Source organism: Coptis chinensis, chromosome 5, assembly GCF_015680905.1.
Source record: "Coptis chinensis isolate HL-2020 chromosome 5, ASM1568090v1, whole genome shotgun sequence".
In the NCBI taxonomy this organism is placed as follows: domain Eukaryota; kingdom Viridiplantae; phylum Streptophyta; class Magnoliopsida; order Ranunculales; family Ranunculaceae; genus Coptis; species Coptis chinensis.
Window position 1 is genome coordinate 94,996,909 of NC_141460.1, and position 25,107 is coordinate 95,022,015.

At 36.5% G+C, this 25,107-nt stretch overlaps 1 protein-coding gene, 1 long non-coding RNA gene and 2 pseudogenes across 6 annotated transcripts; 1 reads left to right on the forward strand and 3 right to left on the reverse strand.

The window, feature by feature from the left end:
* Positions 1-4,024: 4,024 nt before the first annotated feature.
* Positions 4,025-6,962, reverse strand: LOC147500391 (cation/H(+) antiporter 15-like). The gene is made up of 3 exons (XM_086559332.1): positions 6,610-6,962; positions 5,510-6,508; positions 4,025-5,389 (listed from the first exon to the last, which is right to left on the reverse strand). The coding sequence occupies exons 1-3, from the start codon at positions 6,829-6,831 to the stop codon at positions 4,181-4,183; spliced, it is 2,430 nt and encodes an 809-aa protein (XP_086415458.1). The 5' UTR covers positions 6,832-6,962; the 3' UTR covers positions 4,025-4,180.
* A 925-nt stretch (positions 6,963-7,887) lies between these two features.
* Positions 7,888-15,330, forward strand: LOC147500392 (putative serine/threonine-protein kinase SIS8; annotated as a pseudogene). Its single transcript, XR_015196326.1, has 10 exons — positions 7,888-8,990; positions 9,873-9,913; positions 12,349-12,417; positions 12,994-13,094; positions 13,260-13,338; positions 13,595-13,693; positions 13,816-13,881; positions 14,011-14,060; positions 14,174-14,255; positions 15,152-15,330. The product of XR_015196326.1 is annotated as a putative serine/threonine-protein kinase SIS8 (transcript).
* LOC147500393 (uncharacterized) lies at positions 14,423-18,367 on the reverse strand. Of its 3 annotated transcripts, XR_015196329.1 has the most exons (5): positions 18,226-18,367; positions 18,045-18,123; positions 17,412-17,495; positions 17,249-17,307; positions 14,423-17,165 (listed from the first exon to the last, which is right to left on the reverse strand). It is a non-coding gene; the product is annotated as an uncharacterized LOC147500393 (long non-coding RNA). The 3 variants fall into 3 exon arrangements; XR_015196328.1 differs by having other exon boundaries at positions 17,249-17,495; XR_015196327.1 differs by having other exon boundaries at positions 14,423-17,495.
* Positions 18,368-19,001: 634 nt separating this feature from the next.
* Positions 19,002-24,753, reverse strand: LOC147500394 (small ribosomal subunit protein mS47-like; annotated as a pseudogene). Its single transcript, XR_015197065.1, has 9 exons — positions 24,748-24,753; positions 24,518-24,615; positions 22,428-22,519; positions 22,244-22,361; positions 21,084-21,144; positions 20,190-20,288; positions 20,008-20,109; positions 19,873-19,914; positions 19,002-19,741 (listed from the first exon to the last, which is right to left on the reverse strand). The product of XR_015197065.1 is annotated as a small ribosomal subunit protein mS47-like (transcript).
* Positions 24,754-25,107: the final 354 nt, after the last annotated feature.

Below are 25,107 nucleotides of genomic sequence, written 5' to 3' on the forward strand. Positions count from 1 at the left end.
TTATCCAATGTGGTGTGTAATACCAACTTTCTTGATCCATCTCAGTAGTGTCCTTGAAAACATGACATAAAAAGTAAATTATGCTTAATTTACTATGTGGGATCATCGAAGATTATCTAGTTTCGATTTTCGTTAATTATTCTTTAAATTATGCATGACTCGCTATGTGGAATCTTCAAAGATTATCGACGAATGGGTGTTGTTATATTAATTATTCTAAAAAATATTTGCAAATATGCATAACTATTATATATTAATATTATATTGATCACTCAACCAAATTTCTTATAGCGTGAAAACCTCACTCTCCATTAAAAAAACTCACCTTTGATAAAATTCTTCAACTTCATTTGTTTTGTTTAATAATTGAAGTTTAATTGAATTTTTGTGAGATTGCCTAATAAAGTGAAGTTCATATATATTGAAGCTACTTGAATAACAAAAGGAGTTCTAATCATCTGGAAAGAGATAAGATAAACATCATTTTAAATACAAAACTATACTTATCGAGACATTCCCACAACATATAACCCAACTATGTTTTGAGGTTAGTTTAATGCATTTGCATCTAGTTTACGATTTTTAGATTATTTATATTTTGAGGTTAGTTCAATGCAGTTGCATTCAATTTTCAATTCCCATTATTTATTTTTTGAGATCAGTTCATTGCAGTTGCATCCAGTTTCTGATTGATCGTTAATTATTCTTTTCGGTTAGTTCAATACATTTGCATCAAATTCCCAATTTTCTATTAATTGTTCTTTGAGGTCAGTTCAATGCATTTGCATCCAGTTTCTGATTTCCCGTTAATTATTCTGTGAGATTAGTTTAATGTATTTGCATCAAGTTTTCGATTTCTCGTGTTTATTATTTGATAAAGTTGCATTTGCATTTAGTTTCCGATTTCCCGTTAATTATTGTTTGAGGTTAGTTCAATGAGTTTGCATCCAGTTTCCGATTTCCCGTTAATTATTTCTTGAGGTTTTGCATCCAATATATTTTTTGAGATTAGTTCAATGCAGTTGCATCCGGTTTTCGATTTCCTGTTAATTATTTTTTAAGATTAGTTCCACGCATTTGCATTATGTTTTCAATTTATAATTAATTTTTCTTTGAAGTTAGTTCAATACAGTTGCATCCAGTTTTCGATTTCCCGTTAATTTAATCTTTGAGGGTTAGCTCAATGCATTTGCATCCAGTTTCTGATTTTCCGACAATTATTTTTTGATGTTAGTTTGATGTATTTGTATCCAAGTTTTGATTTTATGTTAATTATTCTTTGAGATTAGTTTAATGCAGTTGTATCCATATTTTGATTTTCTATTAATTACTTTTTAATATTAGTTTAATGCTTGCATTTGCATCCAGTTTTCGATTTCCCGTTAAATATTATTTGAGGTTAGTTCGATGCATTTGCATCCATTTTTCCGTTCCCCATTAATTGTTTTTTGTCGTTAGTTTCATTCAATATTATATATATTTTAAAATATTTTTCATTATTGATTTGCCGTTATTTTTTTTTTCATTTTCTATTATATATTTTGTATAATTGTTTTTAACTATGTTTTGAAGCCATGTTAAGGATATATTCGAAATAAGTCGGTGTTTTATCATAGATACTAAAATTGTATGATTTGTAATAGGAAATTAGTTTATACAAATCACCTATTTTTTAGCATTTTTTTTTATTTGATCAAATATATAAGAATTGGAACACTAAAAGTGTTTGATTCGTATTTCTACAAATCACCTATTTTTTTAAGTAATTTTTTTTTATTTGATCAAATATATAAGAATTGAAAATACACTTAAACTCTCAAAATATAAGAATTAGAAATACACTCAAACTCTCCCAAAGAGTTCCATGTACGTGGGAGACTATTAGAAAATATTATCTTTCATATTAGAGTGCCAAATAAGATAGAAAAAAAAAGCTAACTCTCATATTAGAGTGCCACATAGGAGAGAGAAAATCCTTCTTTAAAGGTCTCTCCTTTAGTATATAGATAGTAGATAATTTACATTGGAGAGTATTTAAGTTATTTGGCCTTCAAACTTGATCAGAAGAGTTGGAAAAAGTTTTGCTGATTGGAAAATTTATACGATATATAATCATCCGAAAGTTTTGTGATATATCAGCAATACACCGGCTACGGAATCCCGTAGGTCCGATATATCTAAAATATTTTAATAATGGCGCCCCTCCTTTACAAGGCAATATTGTTTTAATATTTTTTTATATATATCTCTCCTATCTCTGCCCATATCCTTACATCTATATCTATATCTTAATATTAAAACTTCCACAAGGGATATATCTCATCTTTTATCTTAAATTTTGACCGCACAGCACAACAGAATTGATGGTGGAGATTAGATGTGGGCCGACACACATTAAATAGATTTTGAGTGACTTATTCAGCTTACTAGCCAAGCCGACAATAATTAAAGTACGAGAACTGAAATTTAGGGCTGGTCATCAGGCTCGATGCTCGTGAGCAGCTCGGTGTTCGTTTTGGGCTCGGCTCGAGCTCGCTCATTTAAAAATACGAGTCAAATATGAGCACGTTTTAAAGCTCAAACTCGAAATCAAGTAGCTAGAGCTACTCGAAACTACTCGTATTTTACATAATTTTGTTAAAATATAGGATAATTGTTATAATAGTGTTTTGAATTATAATAGCTTATCACATATTAATTGTAATAATAGTGTGTTCACCTTATAATACTTGTTAGATAGAGGCTCATTGTTATTTTAGTGAATTGTAATCACACTCACGTATATTGTGGGTTGATATTTAGTAAGTATTATATATCTATTTTTGCTCATTTGTATCTAGAATATGTTTGAATTCAAACTTATGCACAAAACAAATCAAATTAATATTGAAAACTTGTGATGGAGTTCGAACATATAGCTCTGAACCGTAAAGATCCAAACTCGAGAGCTACTCGGATACTTGATGAGCCAACTCGAGCTCGACTCGAAAGAATTTGAGCTCGACTCGAGAGACACACGTGCTCGACTCGAACTCGCTAAAGCTCGACTCAACTGCTCGATGACCAGCCCTACTGAAATTGCTCTCCCCGTTTTTTTCTAACGAAACAAGTTCTCTCTCCTTACTTTCCAGGTGATTGTACTTTTTATGTTCTCACCTCTCTCTTGAGCTAGAAATGAGCTCGAGTAACAAAAATCTCCCCCTTCATTTATCTCTTCATTAGAAAAATCCATTTACGAACCAAAGTTTCTCGCTAATGGTCTTATCTATCCCCCTAAAAGTTCAAAAAAATACTGCAATTACTTCGGAGATGTCTTTACAAAGCTCGTGGGGTAATAGTGCGATGTTAGGTGGTGTTAGCTGTTCTTACAAAACAAATTATGGTGGTACAATTTTTCGGTAGACTCTTGCAGCCTCGTCATAGAATTCTCACAGCCAGTGCCGGCTCATCATTAGGCGACTTAGGCGGCTGCCTAAGGCCTCGGATTTGGAAGGCCTCAAAATATTGGCTATTTCTCTGTTAAATATTTTGGTTCTCTTTTCAATGCCAGCCACGTCATAGCCCCAAACAAAAGGATAGTTGTGTTCTCTTTTTGGGATGGGATTTGCTTCTATCTAACGGTTTACAATAATGTGCACTCCTTCCATCTCTCCACATAAGGACTCTTAAATGTTTTTTTGATATATTGGTACAGTAAGTACATTTCACAACCGTGTACACATCTGATGAAGCTATGATACCATTTAAAATTGTACTAATGTACTAGTTTAAGGCGATTTGCATCCCCAGCTCTACTAGTTAATTAAGTACGCCGGTGAGGGCAGGGCATCAGCCACTCGGTGACATTTCCAATGAGGAGCAACACTTTAATTGGTTTGATACCAAAACACAAGTTCATGTTAATTCCTATGTCCACTTTGAATTGCTCTCCTCTGTTAGCCCCCCGCCACTTTGATTCAATTCATGTGTTGTGCTTAAAGAAGTTTGATTGAATCTTAAACTCGGCCTAGGGAAAAGAAACATATTTGTTGTTCTGCTCTACAACGAACACGAAACTTTGATTTCTAATTTGTCTGTACGTATCTTACAGTAGTTGACACTTATCACTGATGATTACAGAATGGGAAGAACAAAAAGTTAAAAAATGTGTAAGTTCGAGGTCAGTACTACACATCAAACTTCATCTCTCCACGGAAATTCTCCACGTTCCATCATTACGAGGTACTGCAGTATCCTCTTGTGGCGCAGTATGAACCGTAAACTCAGGGTCACGATTTCTCATTCCCGGTTTTACTCTAGCCTGTTGTACCACCAAAATAGAACACATACCCTTGAAATCTGGTGATGCAAGCATGTCTCCAACGATACCCAGCTCCGGGCACTCGTTCCATTCGGTGAGGCCACTTAAGAGCTGTGTCTCCTTTTTATGGTGTCTCCCCACCATCACAAGGTCAAAGATTTTACCCATGTCCTTGATCACCGCGGAAAGCCCTTCGCCATCCTTCACGACCTCTTCTCTATACTCAATTTTTCTGTTATATGCAGTATTGGCCCTGAATTCGTCTATAAGATCATTGTCCAGTTTCCTATTCCTTGCATTGTCACAACCAAAAGCAAGGAACCGAAGTATTGTGAGGTTTACTTGTGGATGTTCCACCATGCGTATGCCGTAGGCTAGTGCTTCTACATCATCAGTCCCACCCATGAAGAGAACTGCAACACGATAAAATGAACGACTTGCAAGCACTGACAGGGATCCATTTAGTATAGTTCGGTCAACAAAGATTCCTACAGAGCAAGGTGCCTTCTCTAGGATGTTGCGATTCATTGTTCTAATGGAACGATTTTCTGACCCGATCTTACCATCAATAGCCCATTCCTTATGAAATGGGGTGATAACAAAGTTCACTTTCTTATCAATTGCAAGGTTGCAGATATCATCGTGCATGGTCGCCAAATGTGCAATTGCTGTGTAGGGTTCAACACTGGTTAGCCCTTGATTCTGCATCTCAAATTGTCTGAAAGCATTGACAACGTTCTGAGTGCGGGAACTGCCAATCATAAAATTATGTTGGGGTTGGTGGGACAAGAGCATTGGTGCTGAACGACCAACAAGCTTGACGAGTTGGAGTACAACAACACCAATGGGAGTCTCTACCGAGGGATGAGAGATTTCAAGAATATTGATGATACTGGGGACATTTTCTTGTTTGTGAACGCAGACTAGTATGCGAAGCTCTGCATTGCGTTTGGCATGTTGTATGGTGTTCTTCTTTGAGGATACAAATCTTTTTGAAGGATCATAAAGGATTCTCATCAATGGTGATATGATTGCTGTCAGAAACAACACTGACAAAACTGTGAGGGAAAACTCTTGCTCCTTCAAAACCTGTCACCACAAGTAACAACAAATATGAGTTCGTATATACTGCAAGTTTGTAATGTGGTGTCAGAAAAGAGTGATAAATACATCAATAAAGTAGGTTTAGAGTTATCAAAGTGTCTGTACCCCGGTATCCTTCCAGATGTTATATAGGAGAAGCTCAACTATTCCTTTCGTGTTTAGCGTGAGGCCAAGAACAAAAGATTCACGCCAAGGCATGTTGGTATAAAGACAAGGTAACATAGCGGCCACAACCTTCACTACAAAAGCGAAAAATACAACAACAGCCAGGATCCAGGAAGACTTTAATTCTATAGAAAACATGTCGGTCTTCAACCCGCTGACAGCAAGGTAAACTGGGAAAAGCACAAAAGAAACAAGAGAGTCGAGCTTCTCTACTAATTCTGCTCCTAATGGCGGACCATCCGGCAAGGCTAATCCTAACAGTAACGGTCCCAAGACAAAATGTTGACCTATGGACTCGCTCATGAAGCCAAATACTAGGATTCCTACGAAAAGCACAAAGATATGAATCTCTTTCACAGGCTCTCCTACCGGAGTAAGTTTAATCATCAACAGTGCCAATGGTCGGACAACATATACTAGAAATCCGACCATTGCTATAACTGTTACTATTCCTAGCACCGCATCAAGTGGGTCAATTCTGCTTTGTTGTAAGGCTAGAGAAACTGCGGTTAAGGAAATACCCAGTACGTCGCCGATCATTGATGAAGATACTGCTAGACGACCAAGATCAGTATTGATGATCTTGAGCTCAGTCAGGTGACAAGCTATAACAATGAACCCTGTTAGGGACTGCGACGCAGCGATCATAGGAAGAGCGTCTGCTAGACTTTTGTCCATGGTGACAAAAGCCTTTAGGATAAATGCCATTGATGTTGCAAAAGCCAATGGAAGTAAAAACACTAAAACACCTATAACTATGCTCTTTTTTCCACATTGCTTTATCATGCCTGGATCTGTCTTTACTCCAACTTGAAATAGAAAAAACATGACACCAAATGTTGCGATTGTTTCTAGTGTGCTGTAGCTTCCTCTTGGGAATAGGTGTGATGTGAAGACGTCACTTTGGCCTAAAACGGATGGTCCAAGAATTATACCTGCCTGGTTCCATGAACAATCAATTTAAAACAAATCATTAGCATCTGCATTTACAAAAGGGACGGCGAAAAAACGTACACAAAGTTAATGAGAAACAAACTCACAAGGATTTGTGAAACGACTGAAGATTGTCCTAAGGGCTTGAGGCAGAAATTAGTAGCATGGGTGATTAAGGAGACAATAGACATCTGTAACATGATGAGAGGTACCGAGTAGAGCAGTGGATTATCACCCAAGAACACACCCCTAGAACTCACGGAGATGATCTGACCCGGATACTGGCATACGTACGTCGAATTTCCGATTGAATAACTTGGCTTGCTCATGTTTGAGCTTACAGAAACAAAAAAAAAGCAACAAAGAGTTGGTGGATGAGAAAGAAAGCAGGAGTGAAGAAGAGAATGGAAATGAGATAACGTCAAGAGACCTGGGCACCTGGCTTATGGAATGGATGGGAAAACGAAACGAGAAATATGGGGAGACCTTATATTAGAGTGAATTTTTGCTCCCAGCGTTCGTGCCTCCAAGAGCTCCAAGCGAATTACAAGCCACACACGTATCACCAGTTCCACAAAAAAGGGGAAGTTAAGATTATCAAAATTTCAGTTTTACTGATTTGTCCTTCTTAAAAAAAAATGAAAACAAAATCAAAAGACGAAAACGGGGCGATGGAATACAAAAAAGAATTTGAACAAAAAGATAAAAAGATCGAACCTCTTCATCTTTTTCCCATACATATTTCCCAGTTCTCTTCTCCAATCCAAAAACGAACACTTCTCTCTCATAAAAAATACTTCCTATGCATGAGTATTATTTAGGTGAAACAAACATATACCCAAAGTTTGTCAAGGTTTAAAGTTAGTATTTGAATGAGAAACAATGATCCTACTTTGTTGCAGATTTCCTATTGAATTTCCAGTAAGTAATAACATCATTTTTCAAAAGGTTCGGTTGTTCCTTAGTTGTTTGACATAGTAACAATGCATATTTGATTATCAAAGATGATGTAGGATCAACCAAATCCTAACCCTGATAAGAGATAGCGCCCACAAGTAATGAATACATGTACGTTTCTTTATTTCGTATTTTTTTTCCTTTTTAGTTAGGAGGAGGGACAAACATGTAAATTCAGAACTTTTGAGAATCTTCTGCGAGCTGTAGCTTCCTTTTTTTGTGGAACTAGTGATACGTGTGTGGCTATTAATTCGCTTGGAGCCCTTGGAGGCAAGAACGCTGGGAGCAAAAAATCACTCCTTATATTAAACTTAACAACTGCTATCGGAATTGACTTGGACCAAGGTCCTCAGGTAGTGAGGCATGAAAGTCGGATCGAGTGTGAATAAAGAGTTAGTTGACCAAGCAAATTGTAAGCATCCATTTTTCCCGTGCGCCAAAATTCTACTAAAATGGTCACTCAAGTGAGGAAGACCTAGTAGTAGGAGTTTCTATATTAAATCACAACACATATAATTTGGTCACCTCCAATGTCACAACAATATATTTAGTAAATACACATGTGGATTGGAAGTAGTTTTTAGGTTTAAAACTAATAAAGAATTGTTTTGGGTCAGTCTGTTCATATATTTGATCTCAAGGGGAAGATTATTTACTGGTGAGTCACTGAAATGTAGTTCATTTTATTGTTTTGTTTTTGATAGAGGTGTATTGTTTTTATGAATTTGGTGAGTTGGGTTTGTGGGGAATTTGGGATTTGCCTTAGTTTTTAGATTAAAGGGTGTTTGAGTTTGACATTTGGGAAGAATAATTTACAGGTGAAGTATCGAAATCGAGTTTCTGTTAATGAAGTTTATTGTTCATATACTTCTTCTGTTTAGAAAAGTTATTTTATGAGTTTGGTGAATTCGAGCTGTGGGTATTTTGCATTTGCAATGATGTTTTAGTTACTAAGTTTTCAAAGTGAAAAATATTAAGTAGATAAGAAATTATGAGTTTTCTGTTTGAATTCAGCATTGAATGCACGGCTTAATCCTTCCTTGATATTTTAAGATTAACTAAGATTTTGAGAAGCTATGAAGAATACCTAGTTCATGTGATTGTCTGCATTCACAATATTTGAGATGAGCTGAACTTTTCTGCTGGTTAGATTGACCAAGAAAACAAAAGTGTGTTAAATGGCAATTGAATCTTGACACAAGATATATTTTTTTATTTGACTTGGTACTTTCGTCGTCTTACAAAAACCATGGCCCCGCTTTGAATCATGATCAAGTAGATGATTTTAGTCATGAGACCAATTTTGAATCTAATGCAAAGACGGGAATGCCGGTGGGAGAATATAACCGTGTGGGAAACAATGATGCCTCCGGATCCTGGTCTTCATCATTTAATGTTAACAGCACAAGTAGTGTGAGCAGTAGTGGGAGTACCAGTAGCTGTGTTGTTTATAAAATGGATATGGAAAATGATTGCTTGGACTGTGAAATTCTGTGGGAAGACTTGCTAATTGGAGAGCAGATAGGGCAAGGTGTGCCGCTCCAACATAGCCACTTGATTTTAAGTTCTTAACCTTCAGAGCTTCCATCTCGAAATAGTTTGTCTATGAATGGAGCGGTCCAGAAACTTATACAGTAATTTGCAAGGCTTTATACCCCCGATGTGGGATTAATCTATATATCTCTACCTGAATATTTCAATACGTTACCTGTTATATTCTTGCTAAAAAAGGTTACAATGTGATCTTCACTAGAACTCTAGAAGTATACTTATATTGTTTATTGGTTCACCCCTTTTGGATTGTGAACATCGTGAAGGAAAAAGGACTTTCAAAGAATTGTTACTTGCATTACTAAAGCGAAAATTAAAAGAAAAATGAGAAAACGAATAGATTATATACATTTGATATGTAAAAGTCTGGCATATTTCCCATCTGTTGTATACTATAAAGCTAAGTTACATTCACATGGGCACACTTGTTGGTATCCGGGCACCGATAAGGAGTGTCAGAAACGGCAACGTATATAAAGTAGGACGGGACACAACTATGTTAAAATCAATATTATTACTATTCTTTTGTTACACAACTATTTCTTGGGATCAAGACGTTACAAAGCGCCTCAAATAAAATTATTACGCAAGTGGGATATCATGGGGTTATGACAATGTTAATAGATTGAGATTTTAATCTTGTAGGATTTTAGTTCAAAATTGTATGCATGATGTGCTTGTGTGTCCAACACGGATACGTATTGGACATGGATGTTTTTTGAGAATCTGAGTTGTCCATGTTACTTAACTCCATTCTCTTTGTATCTTTTTTACTCTTATGTAAAATTACTTCTCTTCCAATAAATTTTGTGCCAAATCACTCCTTTGAGATTTCATTATGAGATTTTCACCATTTTTGCAGGTTCTTGTGGCACTGTTTATCATGGTCTTTGGTATGGATCGGTATGTTGCCTTTCTTTCTCATAACGAGTAGCCTGTGGCATTCATTATATACTGTGATTGTATCATCCTCTCCCATCCCAAACCTGAACTTTTTGTCCATGTCATGTTGAGGATGTGTGTTTTGCCAGATCCATGGAACATAGGTTAAGGTACGTGTCTTTTCTATACTTTCTTCATTCATGTCAGTTTTGGTCTTCCACCTGCCATTTATGAGTTGTGCTGTTTTTCTCTGGTTACGCCACGAATACTCTGTGCAGCTCATCTTATATCATCTTGGAACCTACCGAAATTTCACTAACTGATGTGGACATGAGTTAGGTCATAGTCATGTCAAGTCTCTGGGTTGCATGCATTAGGAGAACCCTATATAAGAGCATTATTAGGTGAGACACTATCCTAGCATCAAACACCAAATTTTCAATAATTTGGTGTTTTTTCATCTTCAGGAGAGTCACATGTTGATGAAAACACAAAAAAACATCAAAGCAAACACCAAATCGGCCAAAATTTGGCCGATTTGGTGTTTGCTTTGGTGTTGTATCAAATCTCTCTTGCGGCAGTTTTGGAAAAACCTCGCGGTTTTTTGAACACCGCATGGACTTGGGCTAGAGTGTGGGCTTCAATCACGCGGTTCTGCGAAAACCGCGCGAGAGATTTGAAAAGAGAAGAAAGAAAAAAGTTGATGTGCGACACATCGCGCGGTTTCTGGAAAACCGCGTGGGCTTGGGCTTCTAAGGTGGGCTTCTGTGGAGCGGTTTTGCGAAAGCTGTGTGGACTATACGGTGCGGTTTATCCAAAACCGCGTCATTTGATGTTAACTATTTGATATCACTCCTGAAGTTGGTTAGTGTTTTTTTGGTTTGGTATTTTGTTTGGTTCAAATATTTGGTGTTTTCTTGGTTTCTCTCCTAAAGATGCTCTAAGTTGGTCCAACTTAAATTGTTTTAATTAGTAGCAACCATGTGTCTTAACTTAATTGGCTTGTTTTGTTGTCAGCTAGTATAGATAAGGGCCTGTAATTAGAGTTTTTCAGTAGTTGATGTTTATAAATTTTTGAGAAGAAATAAAGAGAGACATTTAGGGGGTGTTTGGATCCTATTTATTTATTGTCAAAAAGTGTTTATTAGTGAAAAAACATTTTTTGAAAAAATAAATGTGTTTGGTTTCTATTTAAAAAAAAAAATAGTTTTTCATCCAAAAAACACTTTTTGGTCCCAAAAACTTGTTTTATGATAATTAGGTAAAACTTGTTTTTAAGTTAAAAACTATTTTTCTTTGAAGGAAACACTTTTGGTGCTAAAGGCAAATGAACTCTCCGGATGTTTTAGACTTTAGTGATTTATGCCACGATATGCCAAAATATATCGAGAAACATAGTGTGAAATCTGATTTGATAAAATTGCTTTTAAGAAAAGTCACAACCAAACATGTTTATTGAAAAACTGTTTTTAGAATAAATACTTTTTCATAAAAGTGTTTTTTAAGAAAAAATAATTTTTTTGAAAAAATGAGAACCAAACACCCACTTAGGTTTTCTTTGATTTGTTTTTAATTAAAGTGTTGATTTTGTTAAACTGTTGCTTTCGCCAGTTTTAAGTCTACAAATTAAATTGGAATTCTTGGGCTACAAAAAACAAAATGTGAAACTAAATAAAAAAAACCAAACATAGAAATATTTAAACTCTCAGGTTGGGCCTATCATTATCTCGTTATCCGCTTTAGTTTTTAGTTTTTCTCATCTTTCTGTTTTCGTTGTTATTGTAGGATACCTCAATATCTCATCCTACTAATTTAGATTTAGATTTTAGTATAACATATTTTGCCAATAAAAATCATATGTATATAAAAAAAAAATGTATATAGTCAAGAAGGAAGAATTTAATTAAAAAGTACTCTGAAAAACAACTACGGTTCTTGATAGATACCCTAAAACTATAACTTTCGATCTTTTACAAACTCCTAAATCAACAAAACAGTTGTTTCTTGAAACATGCTCTTATTTATAATTATGAAAACTAAATAGAAGATATTAAACATGGCAATATAAGCTGTGCAGAGGCTGGGAACATATATTCTTTGTGACTTTTGATCCCCATTCTGGAATAGTATCCTTACAAAGGGTGCACTGCGATATTTTGTTCCTCCAAGATTATGCTAGACAATGGACAAAGTGCCTATTAATGCATGCATTTTTTCTTCAAAATCTCTCTTTCAGGTCAAGGTTTCTTACTTCTGGAGCTCATCATTGTGAATTTGTGATCAGCGTTTTTCTTTTCTTGTTCTTCTAGTCCACCTTGTCCTTCTCTAGTTGGTTGGTTTTCAATCTTTCTCCAGCTCCAGTTGCACATTTTCTTAACTTAAAACAAAGGCAGTGTACTAAAATGCTGTATACCTCATTACTATGTATGAAGTAAAATATTTCTACTTTGCTGCAGGATGTTGCGATCAAGGTATTTTCCAAGCAAGAATATTCTGACGACCTGCTTCTTTCTTTCAGAAAAGAGGTAAGTTTTCACAGCATACTCAGTATTGTTTTCTCAAGTAATTTTCTGGTTCTTGTGCTGATGTTCTTACTTTAGTTGTGTATTAAATCTTTTGGTTTAGATTTACACTTAGTAAGATATACGGTCTGCATTAAGAAGACATATATATATGATGGGGTTATTTTCTTAGCAATTTCTAACAATTATCCCATTACCTAATTACACTCGAATTGCATTACATTACAAGAGTATTCCTATGCCGAGTATTAATTTCCTATCGCTGTCTTTGGATCTTTTCTGCTGCAATTTGTGCTCAGTTCTCCAGAGTAGATGAGAGTGGAAGGTTTAAATTTGTACTTAAAGCATGTGAAAATACTCAAATAGAATGCAATACCAGGGCAGAATGTTGTGTATATATTGCCAAGGACCTTATCCGGTTTGGTACTTCTTTAAACTAGATACTCTTTAATGGAATTTGTTTTCCCTTTTGACCGATACCATAACCTGGCAGACATTGTTGTTGAATTAACATTTGTAGTGTCTGTGACTACATATAACATGGTTGTCTGGTCTAAATATTAGTTCCTATGTATGAAGGTATCGCTTATGAAGAAGCTCCGGCATCCAAATGTTCTACTCTTTATGGGAGCAGTGACTTCACTGGAGCGTCTTTGCATTGTCACAGAGTTCCTTCCACGGTTTACTCTCTACTTTTCCTTTTGAAAACCATCAATATTGGGATGGATCACCTTAGTTAGTGTTCACTTTAATTTCCTAGTACTACATTTCCTGCTGCTGTGGAATTGTCTAGCATAGTTCATTTCTAAGTCTTGCTTATCAGGATTATGCTCATCTGGATGCAGTGGAAGTTTGTTTCAGTTGCTTCGAAGAAACACTTCTAGATTAGACTGGAGGCGACGAGTTCACATGGCTTTGGATATTGTAAGTATTGGTAGTTCTCATCATTTCATCAGATTGGAAAATATAAAACTATGTACGCATTTGGTATATGCAATATTTCTATATATACCATTTCATGTAACTTGATAAAATATTTTGCTATGGGCTCTGCTGTCTAATCAAATCTGATAAAGATTAATGACATAAGTACTTGAAAAGAAGCAAGTTTCATACATCGGGTCCAGTTTTATATATCATCACTGCTTATTTATCATACTCTTGTCTAACCTTTCTGTAGGCGCGGGGCATGAATTATCTTCATCGTTGCAAACCACCTGTCATCCATCGCGATTTAAAGTCGTCAAACCTGCTAGTTGATAAAAACTGGAGTGTGAAGGTAGAATCATATATATATTCTCAAGCAATTTCTTTCCCTTGTTTTCTCTCAGCTATATTTCTGTAAATCTGTTTCTATGTAGAAAACAAAAATCACTTGTTGTCCTTATTTCCTTTTATCAGGTTGGCGACTTTGGTCTCTCGCGTCTGAAACATGAAATGTACCTGACAAAGAATGGGAAAGGAACGGTATATAACATAACATTTCCATGAGTTATTTTTACTTTTTAGGTTGCTATTACTCTTGTTGTCATTTGTTTTGGGTCGATCTGTTTAAAGAAAGTAATTAACTCAAGGACAATATTTTCCTCTTTTTAGCCACAATGGATGGCTCCAGAAGTTCTTCGTAATGAGCCCGCAGATGAGAAGTAAGTCGAAATCTTTAAGCGGCAATTGATTATTATTTATTTCATTACTTATAGTTCTAATATTCTTTAGTTAAAAGTTATTGTTTTTCTTGTTGAGATGTGGAAAAATTTAGGTCCGATGTGTATAGCTATGGTGTAATATTGTAGGAACTTGTCACTGAGAAGATCCCTTGGGAAAATCACAACTCAATGCAGGTATTATTTTCTGATAACGGCACTTATTGTCACTGCACTACTAGTCAGTTGAACTGATGTGAGTGCATGACAAGTACTATCACAATGTCGGTTCAATTTACCTTATAAGTAGGTGAAGTGCCAGGAATTTAATTTGCTTACCACTCAAAAAGTGAGGAATCATATCCACCCACACAATTAATTCATAACTAATGTATAAAACCATAGATTTGTGAACATAATACACTAATACAGTAGTAGATTTGAACTTATTTTGACAGTGAAGTTTGTAGCATAATAGGTATCATGCAAAACATGACAAAAAATGGTTTATACATAAATATTGTTTAAGCCTTACCCAAGCATTGGCTCATCAACATGATACTCTTTTTCATTCAATTTTTTATTTAAGCTCATGCTAAGTTGCTAGGAAGATGAACTCAATAACTAAATATGCGTAAACCACTAATGACTTTTGTGTTGTAGGTTGTTGAGCTCTCTCCTTGTTCTTGTTTTGGTCGACAAAAGTACAAACATCAAGTTATGGTGGAATTTAATTATCATGTCACTAACCCACTTGCTTCTGAAATGTCATCGGGTACTTTCATGACAAGTTCCAGTGCACTAGTTGAGTATGATTGCATGAATGACACTTTTTGGTATGAACGTACTATGAAGAAGTTAGGATGCTTTATAGAAGTCTGTCAATAACAAAATCAAGGAAAGAGATCCCTTTCTTTGCATGAACTAGAAAATTTTTTCTCTGATACGTCAGCTTTATCTTTCGTCTGACCCCCATATATCTACTAATTTCTTGATGCTTGTTCCAAAGAATTTTAGAATATAACTCCCGCACTGCATAAACTATAGAGTTCCATCAAAACATAGATTTCAACCTTTCGTGGTATGTTATGTAGGTGATGGGAGCTGTAGGATTTATGAATCACCGGCTTGAGATCCCGAAAGACTTGGACCCATTGTGGGTGTCGATAATCGAGAGCTGCTGGCACAGGTGCTTAATTTGTTGCATTCTTTTTACACACACATTTTCTCACTTAAGTTTATATCTAGCTTCCAGATGCCACTGATTTGCTGTTACATTGTTAATGAGGGCCTTGGTAGTTTTCCGTATGATTGAATATAGGCAGGAACAATGTGTGGGTTGCTCCCCACAACAAAATGACAGTTCGTCAGAGCAAATATTATTAAACTATTACATGCACCAAATAGCTATGAAGCTTTACGCCTCTATCTACTGTATGTTTATGTATTTTTTGTCCATGATACCATTAGAATTGGTTTTATTAAACTGAATTTCTTCTGATTTCACCAATGAATGAAATGGGATTTGAAATAAAAGAATGGGACATAAAAAATGTCCGTGTTGCATTGATATACTGCATTCCTTTGTTGTCCAAAACTCAGTAGCACAGTAATGTCCTTGTATTTGACCATGTATAACACTGAGAACTCCACTGTACATATTCCATCAACGGAACATCTAATTTAAGATATCATGCAATTGGTTCATATTTCCATATGAGGCCAAAACGTTTGTTACAGATCATTTGGAACAGGGACTGCTAGGTCAGATCTGTAATGGATCCTGAGACAAATCGTTGTAGTGTATTTATGGATACAGCTCAGCTCAATCTGACTCAATTAGTTCAAGACAAAAGAATGGTGAACCGTGTCATAATGATATCCCTTGCTCAGTAAATATAGCGTGTCATCATTATAGCCTGAGTAAATAATTAGCTCAACCGTGTCATACTAAATCTGTTATTTCATGCGCGGAGCATCACCACCTACTTCAACATTCTCCCTCACCTTTCTGTCCTTAGTGCCTGTTTGAGAGGTAGGTTTGTGACCACTACGTTGGAGTGAGCCTCGAAGTAGGGCTTCAGCTTTAGCACCAAAAAAATCAATGCCAGGGCATACCTCTCAATTCTACTCTACCGCGTCTCTGCGTCCAACAATGTTTTATTTTGAAAATACACCGGTTTCTCCACCTTGTCTACTAGACGGACCAATACAGAATTCACTGCATACTCAGTGGCACCCAAATACAAGTACAACTTCTCCCCCTCTTCGGGCCGGGACAGTAAAGGAGCCTTGCCCAAATACCCCTTCAGCTCTTGGAAGGCCTCCTCGCACTCCGTGGTCCATACGAAATCCGGAGTTCTTCTCAACAATCGATATAGCGGCCTGCATCTATCGGATGACTTGGAAATGAACCTATTCAATGCCGCCACCCTTCCTGCTAGCCGCTGTACCTCCTTAACACTCTGCGGGGAAGGCATCTCTATCAAAACTCTTATCTACTCAGGATTGGCCTCTATTCCCCGATGAGTCACGATGTAACCCAAGAACTTTCCCGTGGTCACTCCGAAGGTGCATTTCTCTGGATTCAATTTCAAATTGTACTTCCGTAGTATCCCAAATGTCTCCCGCAAGCTCTCTAAATGTTCATCCTCCGACATGTTCTTTTCCACCATATCATCTATGTATATTTCAATCCTCTTTCGAATCTTGCTTTCAAACATTTTCTCCCCCAATCTTTGGAAAGTGGCTCCCGCATTCTTCAGCCCAAATGGCATCCTTGTATAGTAGTACGTGCCGCCTTCTACCACAAAGGCTGTTTTCTCTTGATCTGGCCCATACATCGCAACCTGGTTGTATCCCATAGATGCGTCCATGAATGAGAATACTTTGTACCCCGTTGTTCTATCCACCAACTCATCCACCCGTGGCATGGGGTAACTCCTTCGAACACTCTCTATTTACATCCGTGAAGTCAACGCACATCCGTACTTTGTCATTCTTTTTCGGTACCGCTACCACGTTGGACAACCACTCGGTGAATTCCGTTTCCCGTATTATGTCAGCTCCCTTCAGTCGCGCGACTTCCTCGCGAATGCCCTCTGCGTCCTTTTGTCAACAATAGAACCGATAAGTAATGTACCTTGAATAACTTGAATAATCTTATGTTAAAAATTGAATGAACCAATTACCTGTCATCCATGGGCAAACAGGAAAGAGTAATATCAGCACCACTTTCCCTGTGATGACTCTAAATTCATAGCATTAAATTTCATAATTGAGGCAAGTAGATTGTCAAGATCGAATCTATTAAGTGAACAACCCTAACGAACTAACCTACGTTCAGTTTTGTACCTGTATGAAGTCCATATAGTCCATTCGATAAAGATGATCCCCAGACAGGGTGATGACGTCTTCATTCTCCTTGCTTTTGGCATTCTACATAGTCGAAGTGAAATCATGTCAAACATTTATAGCTTAATTGCACAAACACGAATCATATGGAAGTTAAAAACATCAAGAAAATAATTCAAGAATAATCAGGGAAATCCATTTTAAAGGCAATCAAGAAATCAAGGAAAGAACAATTACTTCAAATGTTGGGAGGAAAATCAAGTTGATCTTTAAGCGTTCTTTCAGTTTTTCTATTAGAGATTATGTCTTAAATTGAATAAACAGTTTAGGTTGGAAAATGTTTAGCATACATAAAAACTGTGAAGTATAACAATTGATGGGCACTCGGCAGGTACTTCAGTTCGGACAATGGTACAAAGTACCTAACACATTGTCCTCCCTTTATCATGTATGTTTCAACAACATAAATATTACATAACTAACAAAATGTGGTTGTAAAAAGAATAGAGAGTCACCTACTGATTAATTTTGATCGATCTAAGCTCTCTTAAGTGGATTGACTATAATGAAGTCTTTTTTCCCATCTATGAATAACAGCATAACTCATGTGGATTGGACCAAATGCAATCATACCTGATCGATTGGAGGTTCATAAGCAATAGAGAGATAACAGCAGAGATTCGTTCGCCAATTCCATTCTAGATTCGTTCGTCTAAAATGAGTTTCAACTATCCAAATTAGTATTTGGATTTTACAAATATTCAAACCAGATGCGGAAAAACTCAAGAGAACAGACCCAAATAAAATTGCTTACCTTATTACAGGCGAAATTCAATAGAAGTCAGTCCTTCCTTTAAACTTAATCAAAACATATGATTTTATGTGGCTTTTGTAACTAAAAACCCTAACGTGATTTTTGATTTGGTATTGAGGAGAGAAAGAAATCATGAATGGAGATATTAGGGAGCACACGGAGAGAGAAGTATTCCAGAATCGTCGAGATAGAGATCGAAAAGACAAAAATGCCCCTGTGACGCACGTGAAAAATACTGTTCATCGACCCCTATATTTCTCTAATATAGTAATATAAAAAGATTTTAAATAAGTACCAAATCTAAAACACCCACAATTTTATCTACAAAATAATTTAAAACCTAATTTTTTGTGCATATGATCTACTAACCATAAAGAACATTTCTACAAAAATTCAACTCGTTTGATATCTTTTAACTTAGATAAAATTGTTTTCCACTTTTGAAAATATATATAAAGATCTAGAAATGTCTAGTTTTTGCAATCATTGTCAATGTTAAAAATTGTCAAACAAGTTAAATTTCTTTATGGTTAGTAGATCATGTGTACAAAAGATTAGGTTATAAATAATTTTGTATGTGAAATTGTAAGTGTTTTAGATTTGGTACTTATTTAAGGTCCTTTGAGAAGCCGGACTATATATATATATATTCATGCCAACATGCGGGTGTAACTGATATGCACAGAGTAACACTATAGTTGGGTTTAAGGTTCAATAAGTTCAAATTTAGCATAACATTATGTCACCTATTTTAAATACCTACTACATCCACTCTACCAGCATCAGTGATTCAGTGCCTTTCACAGAGTCACAATAACACCGTGAAAAGAGGTCGGCTGGTTGCCCCTAACTAATGCGAAGGAGCTCGTCACGAACATTGAGTTGCACTTTTTCGCACGTTTTTGGTACTTTGGTGGCACAGATTTGAGCTCCTTCACATTCCTCCGCCTCAGTCCTGGTACTGTCTGTAAATGCTGGTCTGTAAGCTGTCCAGCTCTCCCAGTATCATATTCAGAAAGAAAGGAAAGAAGTGCAAACAAGAAGCCATCTACTAAATTACAGCATGTCAGCATCAACCGAATTTAGCACTCAGTTTGAATACACGTTAACTTATTCACATGAACTAATGCTTTTGAAGGACTTAAACACGATTTCAGTTCTTCTAATTTCTCTTCCCGTTTCTGTGTTTTCGTGGTTTGCCATTTCATGGGGCTTATTTTAGCACGACCATGTTTCGAAAACTCCCAAGTGATTGATTCTACCAAAATTTGAGGAATAAAGTCATGCCCTTTTAAAAAGATGACCATAACCATTACAACAAAACTCGGTCCATCTAATCTCATATAACTAACAATCCTACTGTCGGATTCACAACCACTGGACTACAGGTATGCATCAGATGAAAGGCTCCCGCACCGCTGTGGGTAGCTCCAATTCAGGCTCAAGTTCATTAAACGGCGCAAAATAAAAATCAAACCATATCTTTTGATACTTGATCCAAACAAGGAGGGTCCTACTGCATATTTCATATCACAAACCCAATATTAATTAGATATCTGAATGCCCAATGCAAAAAACATGATAACGAGTTGAGTGGGTCTGTTAGAGTCTACAGCAAATCATGAAACATATAGGAAGTGAAGGTACCTTTGGAGCATAGTCCTTGTCCACCAGTCGTGCCCGAACACCCTTAAGGAAAAAACATTAATTAATTAACAAGAGAAGGGATAATAATAATAGTGACATTTTACATGCGCAGGTACATAACCGATATGATCTTACCTCACAGAAATCATCAGAGACATGTTTGGAAGTGCTACGAAGGGACAAACGATACTCTCGACTGAGGCATTGATCAAGCGATTGAAATCTGCCTTCCCGTATCTATGTTCAGGAAATTAAAAGCAGTTAAGCTATGAACTATAACAGTAAGTTTCAGTTATACTTGAAAAATAGTAACTTACTGATCTTAAGGAAACCTTTAGGCTCAACGGTGAGGCTTCTTTCAGTTTCTTCAATGCCAAAGTACACCATTCATCATAATTAGTAGCTACCTCGTTCTCCTGAGCAAGGGATATCATTATGACACGGTTCAGTCAGTATGAGAATCAGCTGAGGACCATACGAGGAATATTTACTTGTGAGAATCCATATTCCAGTATTGGATTTCGTGCATTGCTTTATTATCTCCATCAAATTTTAAATTTAACCACATTTTGCGGCTCCGATATCTTTCCTGCCTTTCCAAACTTTTTGAGTTGCACCAAAAATGACATGATTACATTTCTTGTATTTTATTTACTATTTCCAGTTGACTATTTTTACAATTTCAGTTAAAAACTTTGCCTTCTTTCTACTGAAATTACAATAACACCGTCACACGTGTTTGACTTTTCTAAGGTGATCACCTATATAGCCTGACCCTACCATAAAATCATCAAAAAACCTTATCAGATATAACAATTCCAGATTTCCATAAACATCTGAATTGCCACTGGTTTATTTGTCAGTCTACCACAAAGTCCCTTAAATAAGTTTCTATCTAATAATCTTTTGAAATAAAACTTAGTGTACCAGTAAATAAACAATGAAATAAAACTCAGTCTAAATTTCAGTACACCAAAGTTTAGGTTTTCCCAGTCCACCTAAGTTTAGGTTTTTCCATCTAGAGCTTGTGCAACCTCATTCCTTGAACATGTGTTTCACCACCAGATATGAAGCTCCACAAAGCATAGTTGCCCAAACCTATAAGGACTGGGAAAAAGGGGCGGTACTTTTCCCAACAGGAGTTTTGTAATTAAAGGGAAAAAAGGAGAGCAGAAATAAAATGAATGAACATTGCAAACACTCATGCTTACCAACGCATCAATAATTTCCTCAACTGTATCCTGACCAAAACATTTATCAATTTTCTCGATCCTGAATAAGTGTCACAGAAGTGGAAAAACGAATATGAGAGCATGAATAATTAGAATCAAAATCAAGTAGAGAGGGTTTATGGTTGAACAAGTCCACTTAACAAAGGAGCATATGACATAATTGACATAATTGTTGAGATGTTTAGTGTAGTCCCACATGGCATGCTTAAAGCCATACAATACTGTACAAAGTGAACTCATATATTGTGATTAGAGGCTTTCAATGTCCCATTTGGGATTAAACTAATAAACACTTCAATTGGTGATGAGTGGAGAAGCCTAAGAACATTTATGCTATACTGCCCTGCCCCCCCCCCTCCATGTGTGGCGTTACTTGAGCCTAACACGTGGAAAGCATACTTGGACACTTTAAAATTTTAAGATGGTATTGTGTTTCGCCCAGAAGGGCCTATTTACTCCACGTCACCCAAGTATGTCTTTAACGGGTTAGGCTCAAGTAACACCACACGTGAGAGGGCATGTTGAGATGTTAGTATAGTCCCACATTTGGATGCTCCTAAAGTTTAAGACTAACAATAGCGGTAGGCAGATCCCTTAATCCTTAACAATAGCACTGTGCCAATGTATACGTCAAACAAATATGCAGGTAATTTGTGTGTACGCCCACAGTTGCACTAGCTTTTAGTCCCACTAAAGAAGTAGTGATTTGCTTGGCTTAAAGCCTTTTTTTGTATCCAATTATGACGACAAATACATATGTTTGTGGTGATGGCAACAGGCATATTCATCCCGTTCAACTATAGAAGCTCGTCCTATATCTTCAAAAGTGTCTATCTTCGCATCCACAAATTCCTCCACTTTTATCTGCCTAGCGCACATGTTTCGTACATTTCCATGTTTCCTTCACGTGTCTTTGGTTTCTCATTTAGCGTAAGAGTTTCACTCATTTACCAGGTTCTTTTCCTGACTAAGCCACATGAATTGATCTACCAAGATGTAGATGGGTCCAGAATGGAAAGACGAACAATCACTTAAACTATAAATGAAGTGCTGGGAACTTTACCAGACACAAAATTTGATATTTAATGTATGAAAAGTAGATGCAGTTCACAATTATTAATTACAACGGAATAATATACTTGTGAAGTACGCTACCCTTATCTGGGTAAACAAGGTCAACATATTGTGCAAGAGAAGACCCTATCAGAGATGGATCATCTGTAATCATTTTCGGAGTCGTTCTTGACCCATGGAAGTCTGTTAGGTAAAGGTATATAGCAGAAAATAAATAGGTACAATATCGAGAAAAGGGAGAAACACAACCAACCGCATTGATTCAAGTAAAGTGTGTAGCAAGGCCACAAGCAATCATTTCTTCTCCATCGAGATTTTTCTCTGTTAGACCCAAGTATTCCCTGTATGACAATAATAAATAGCGGGATATTAAACCTATAAACAAATTCTTAGATCCCCATCAAATTCATATGGCACGCGAGGTCATAAGTTTAATGAGGAAGATAACAAAAGAAGGTCAAAGCGGAGACTAGATAGCACCCCCGAAGCTAGACATGGTAAAGTGGATTACTTCTAAGTGGTCTAACATTTGTAACATTCGGTAGAACTGGATTGCTTCTAAGTGAGCTAATATGAACCATAGCTGCATTTATCCTCTGCTTTCTAAGTTTTGGTTAATGGATCTTGTGGTGATACCATTGTCCTAAGGAGAGGTCTTAGACCAGAAAATCCTATATTCCCTATCTTCTCAAATCTTGTTATTGAAGCTATTCGGACTCGCTCATAGTCAAGAGACTAGAGAACAGGCTTAGAGCTAGTAGAACCTTCTTTATTGCGTCTTATGTGTTGATAATTGGTTTTTGTTCTGTAAAGACAATATTAATAAGGAGTGTGCAGTTGAGGTCGTAGTGAACAATGAGGTGATCATATATAGAGTCGCTTTCACTTGTTGGTATTTTTTTTCTTCCTGATACATTAAATTTGATATATTAGCAATTTAACATAAACATCGGACTACACCAACTTCAATTATTTTCCAGCAGCTAATTCTTCAATACCAAAACCCCACCCCAACATCCCTACGAAGCCCACCTAATCTTCATCTTCCTCCCCTTCCCCTATTTCCGTTACTTCCACCTCATCATCACCTCATCCAATAACTCCAAATCCAACATCTCATCCTCTAAATTGAGTAGATCATCAAAATCCTCTTCTTTTGTTGAGTTGCTACTTGGGGAGAATCCAAAACATGGATCGACCAAATTTTGCTTTCTTTGTAAGGTGAATGAGGGAAAGGTTGATCAATCATCACATGCCCTTTTTTGTTCTTCACATCTTTTCTTAAACCATGAGGCCTCCAACATTAGAGAAGCCTTGGCCAGTAAGATTATTTTACTTCCACCACTAGTAAGCTTAGATGTCCATGAAGCATCTCCAACCGCCATCATATAGACTTTATGGAAGAGTAGATGAGGGTCTTCAAGCAACAAGAAAGGGAACTATACAGGAGTGCTCCTCGGTTGGGCAAGCGTTTGTCAAATTTTTGAGGGAACGACATTTAGAGATCGATTCTTGAAATTTGAAGGTTCATGTTGTAATTTTGGGGTTCTTTGCTAGCCAAGTAGGATCTTGCTACAATCAGCCTATGGTTTCGTAACCGTCTTTGAATCCTTTGCAACATTGACGAAAGAATGAAATGAACAAGGTTTTACTTTATAGCTCCTCTGGAACTCCAAGCCAAAAGATCCTCTTTTTTTAAGTCCTCCATTATGTTTAGTAGAAAAGGCAAAACCTCTTAAAGAGGTTGATATGTATACTTGACCTCCCTTTGGTGTCCCAACTCCCAACCATATCTTCTCCCACACAACTCAACATAGTTAGAGAGTAGCGACTGACCTGAACCCATCAGACCCATCACCGCCCATGGATGACATTTGGTAACTTCTTCCGGTTCCAATCTTCATAATTAGTAATATGATGACAATCTTCCTACGTTATCTCACCCACTCTTACCAAGATATCCAAACAGGAAAAAGCGAGAAACATTGCAACAAACCATGATTATCTAAACCTTAGTTACATTGATACGGATATGTGTGTCCGTATCCGTCATGGATACAAAGTGTCTGACACAGCGAAATATTGAGTTATATCACATATAATATGTGTCCGTGTCTATGGACACGTGGATACGTATCCTACATGGATTATTTTTGAAATATGGCGTGCCCATGTAACATAGATTTAAAGTAACTCCAAACAAAACTATTCATTATATATACCAACTCAAACAATTACACAAATAAAGTAAAAGGTAAACTCAGTATGCAAAATTATATATAAGTATATAACATTGCAGAGCGGCATGATAATGTAGGCGGATCGACGGCCACTTGAACAGCTAGACCTTACCTAGATAGCCAGGTAACCGAGAGAGGTAATATGAAGCCCCAACGTCAGGATGGAAGCCTACTTGAGCTTCTGGAGTGGCAAAAACCTGCACTTTGTCAAAATAATATGAGAAATTATCCAAAAAAAAACGTGTGAATGCCCATGATATAAATACATTGCATCCCAAGTCTGCGAGCCATTTTTCCTAATGATGTAATATTGCAAAGTGGTGACTGACATACATATTATGTTAAATTGAACAATCATATTCAGTCCATTATCTTATCTAATGCGGGACGCTTTGTTTTTAATTTGTGGCTTAGATTTTTTTCATTGAGAGCCTTATCAAAGATGTCCTGGTAGTCACTTTTTATTCTTGTCTTGACTACCTAGGTAGGTCAACTTAAATAAAATTTAATTTTTGGGTACAAGTTATCACTAATTCATAGACTTCTTTGATTGAATGTGATTCTAAATTGAGAGACATGCACCTTCAATGATGGTATTTAGTATACTTTGTGCCTAATTTCTCATGCACTGAGCTTAAAGCTTCCTTTTGCACATTGGATCACAAAATGTACATGTCTTTAAAACATAA

What these genes read in the sequence shown, in the direction of transcription:
- LOC147500391 (XM_086559332.1), bottom strand. Translation starts at nt 6,831, where the DNA reads ATGAGCAAGCCAAGTTATTCAATCGGAAATTCGACGTACGTATGCCAG. An exon ending in CAGTCGTTTCACAAATCCTT is followed by an intron (nt 6,509 to 6,609) that starts GTGAGTTTGTTT and finishes TCATGGAACCAG; the next exon opens with GCAGGTATAATTCTTGGACC. An exon ending in ACATCTGGAAGGATACCGGG is followed by an intron (nt 5,390 to 5,509) that starts GTACAGACACTT and finishes TTGTGGTGACAG; the next exon opens with GTTTTGAAGGAGCAAGAGTT.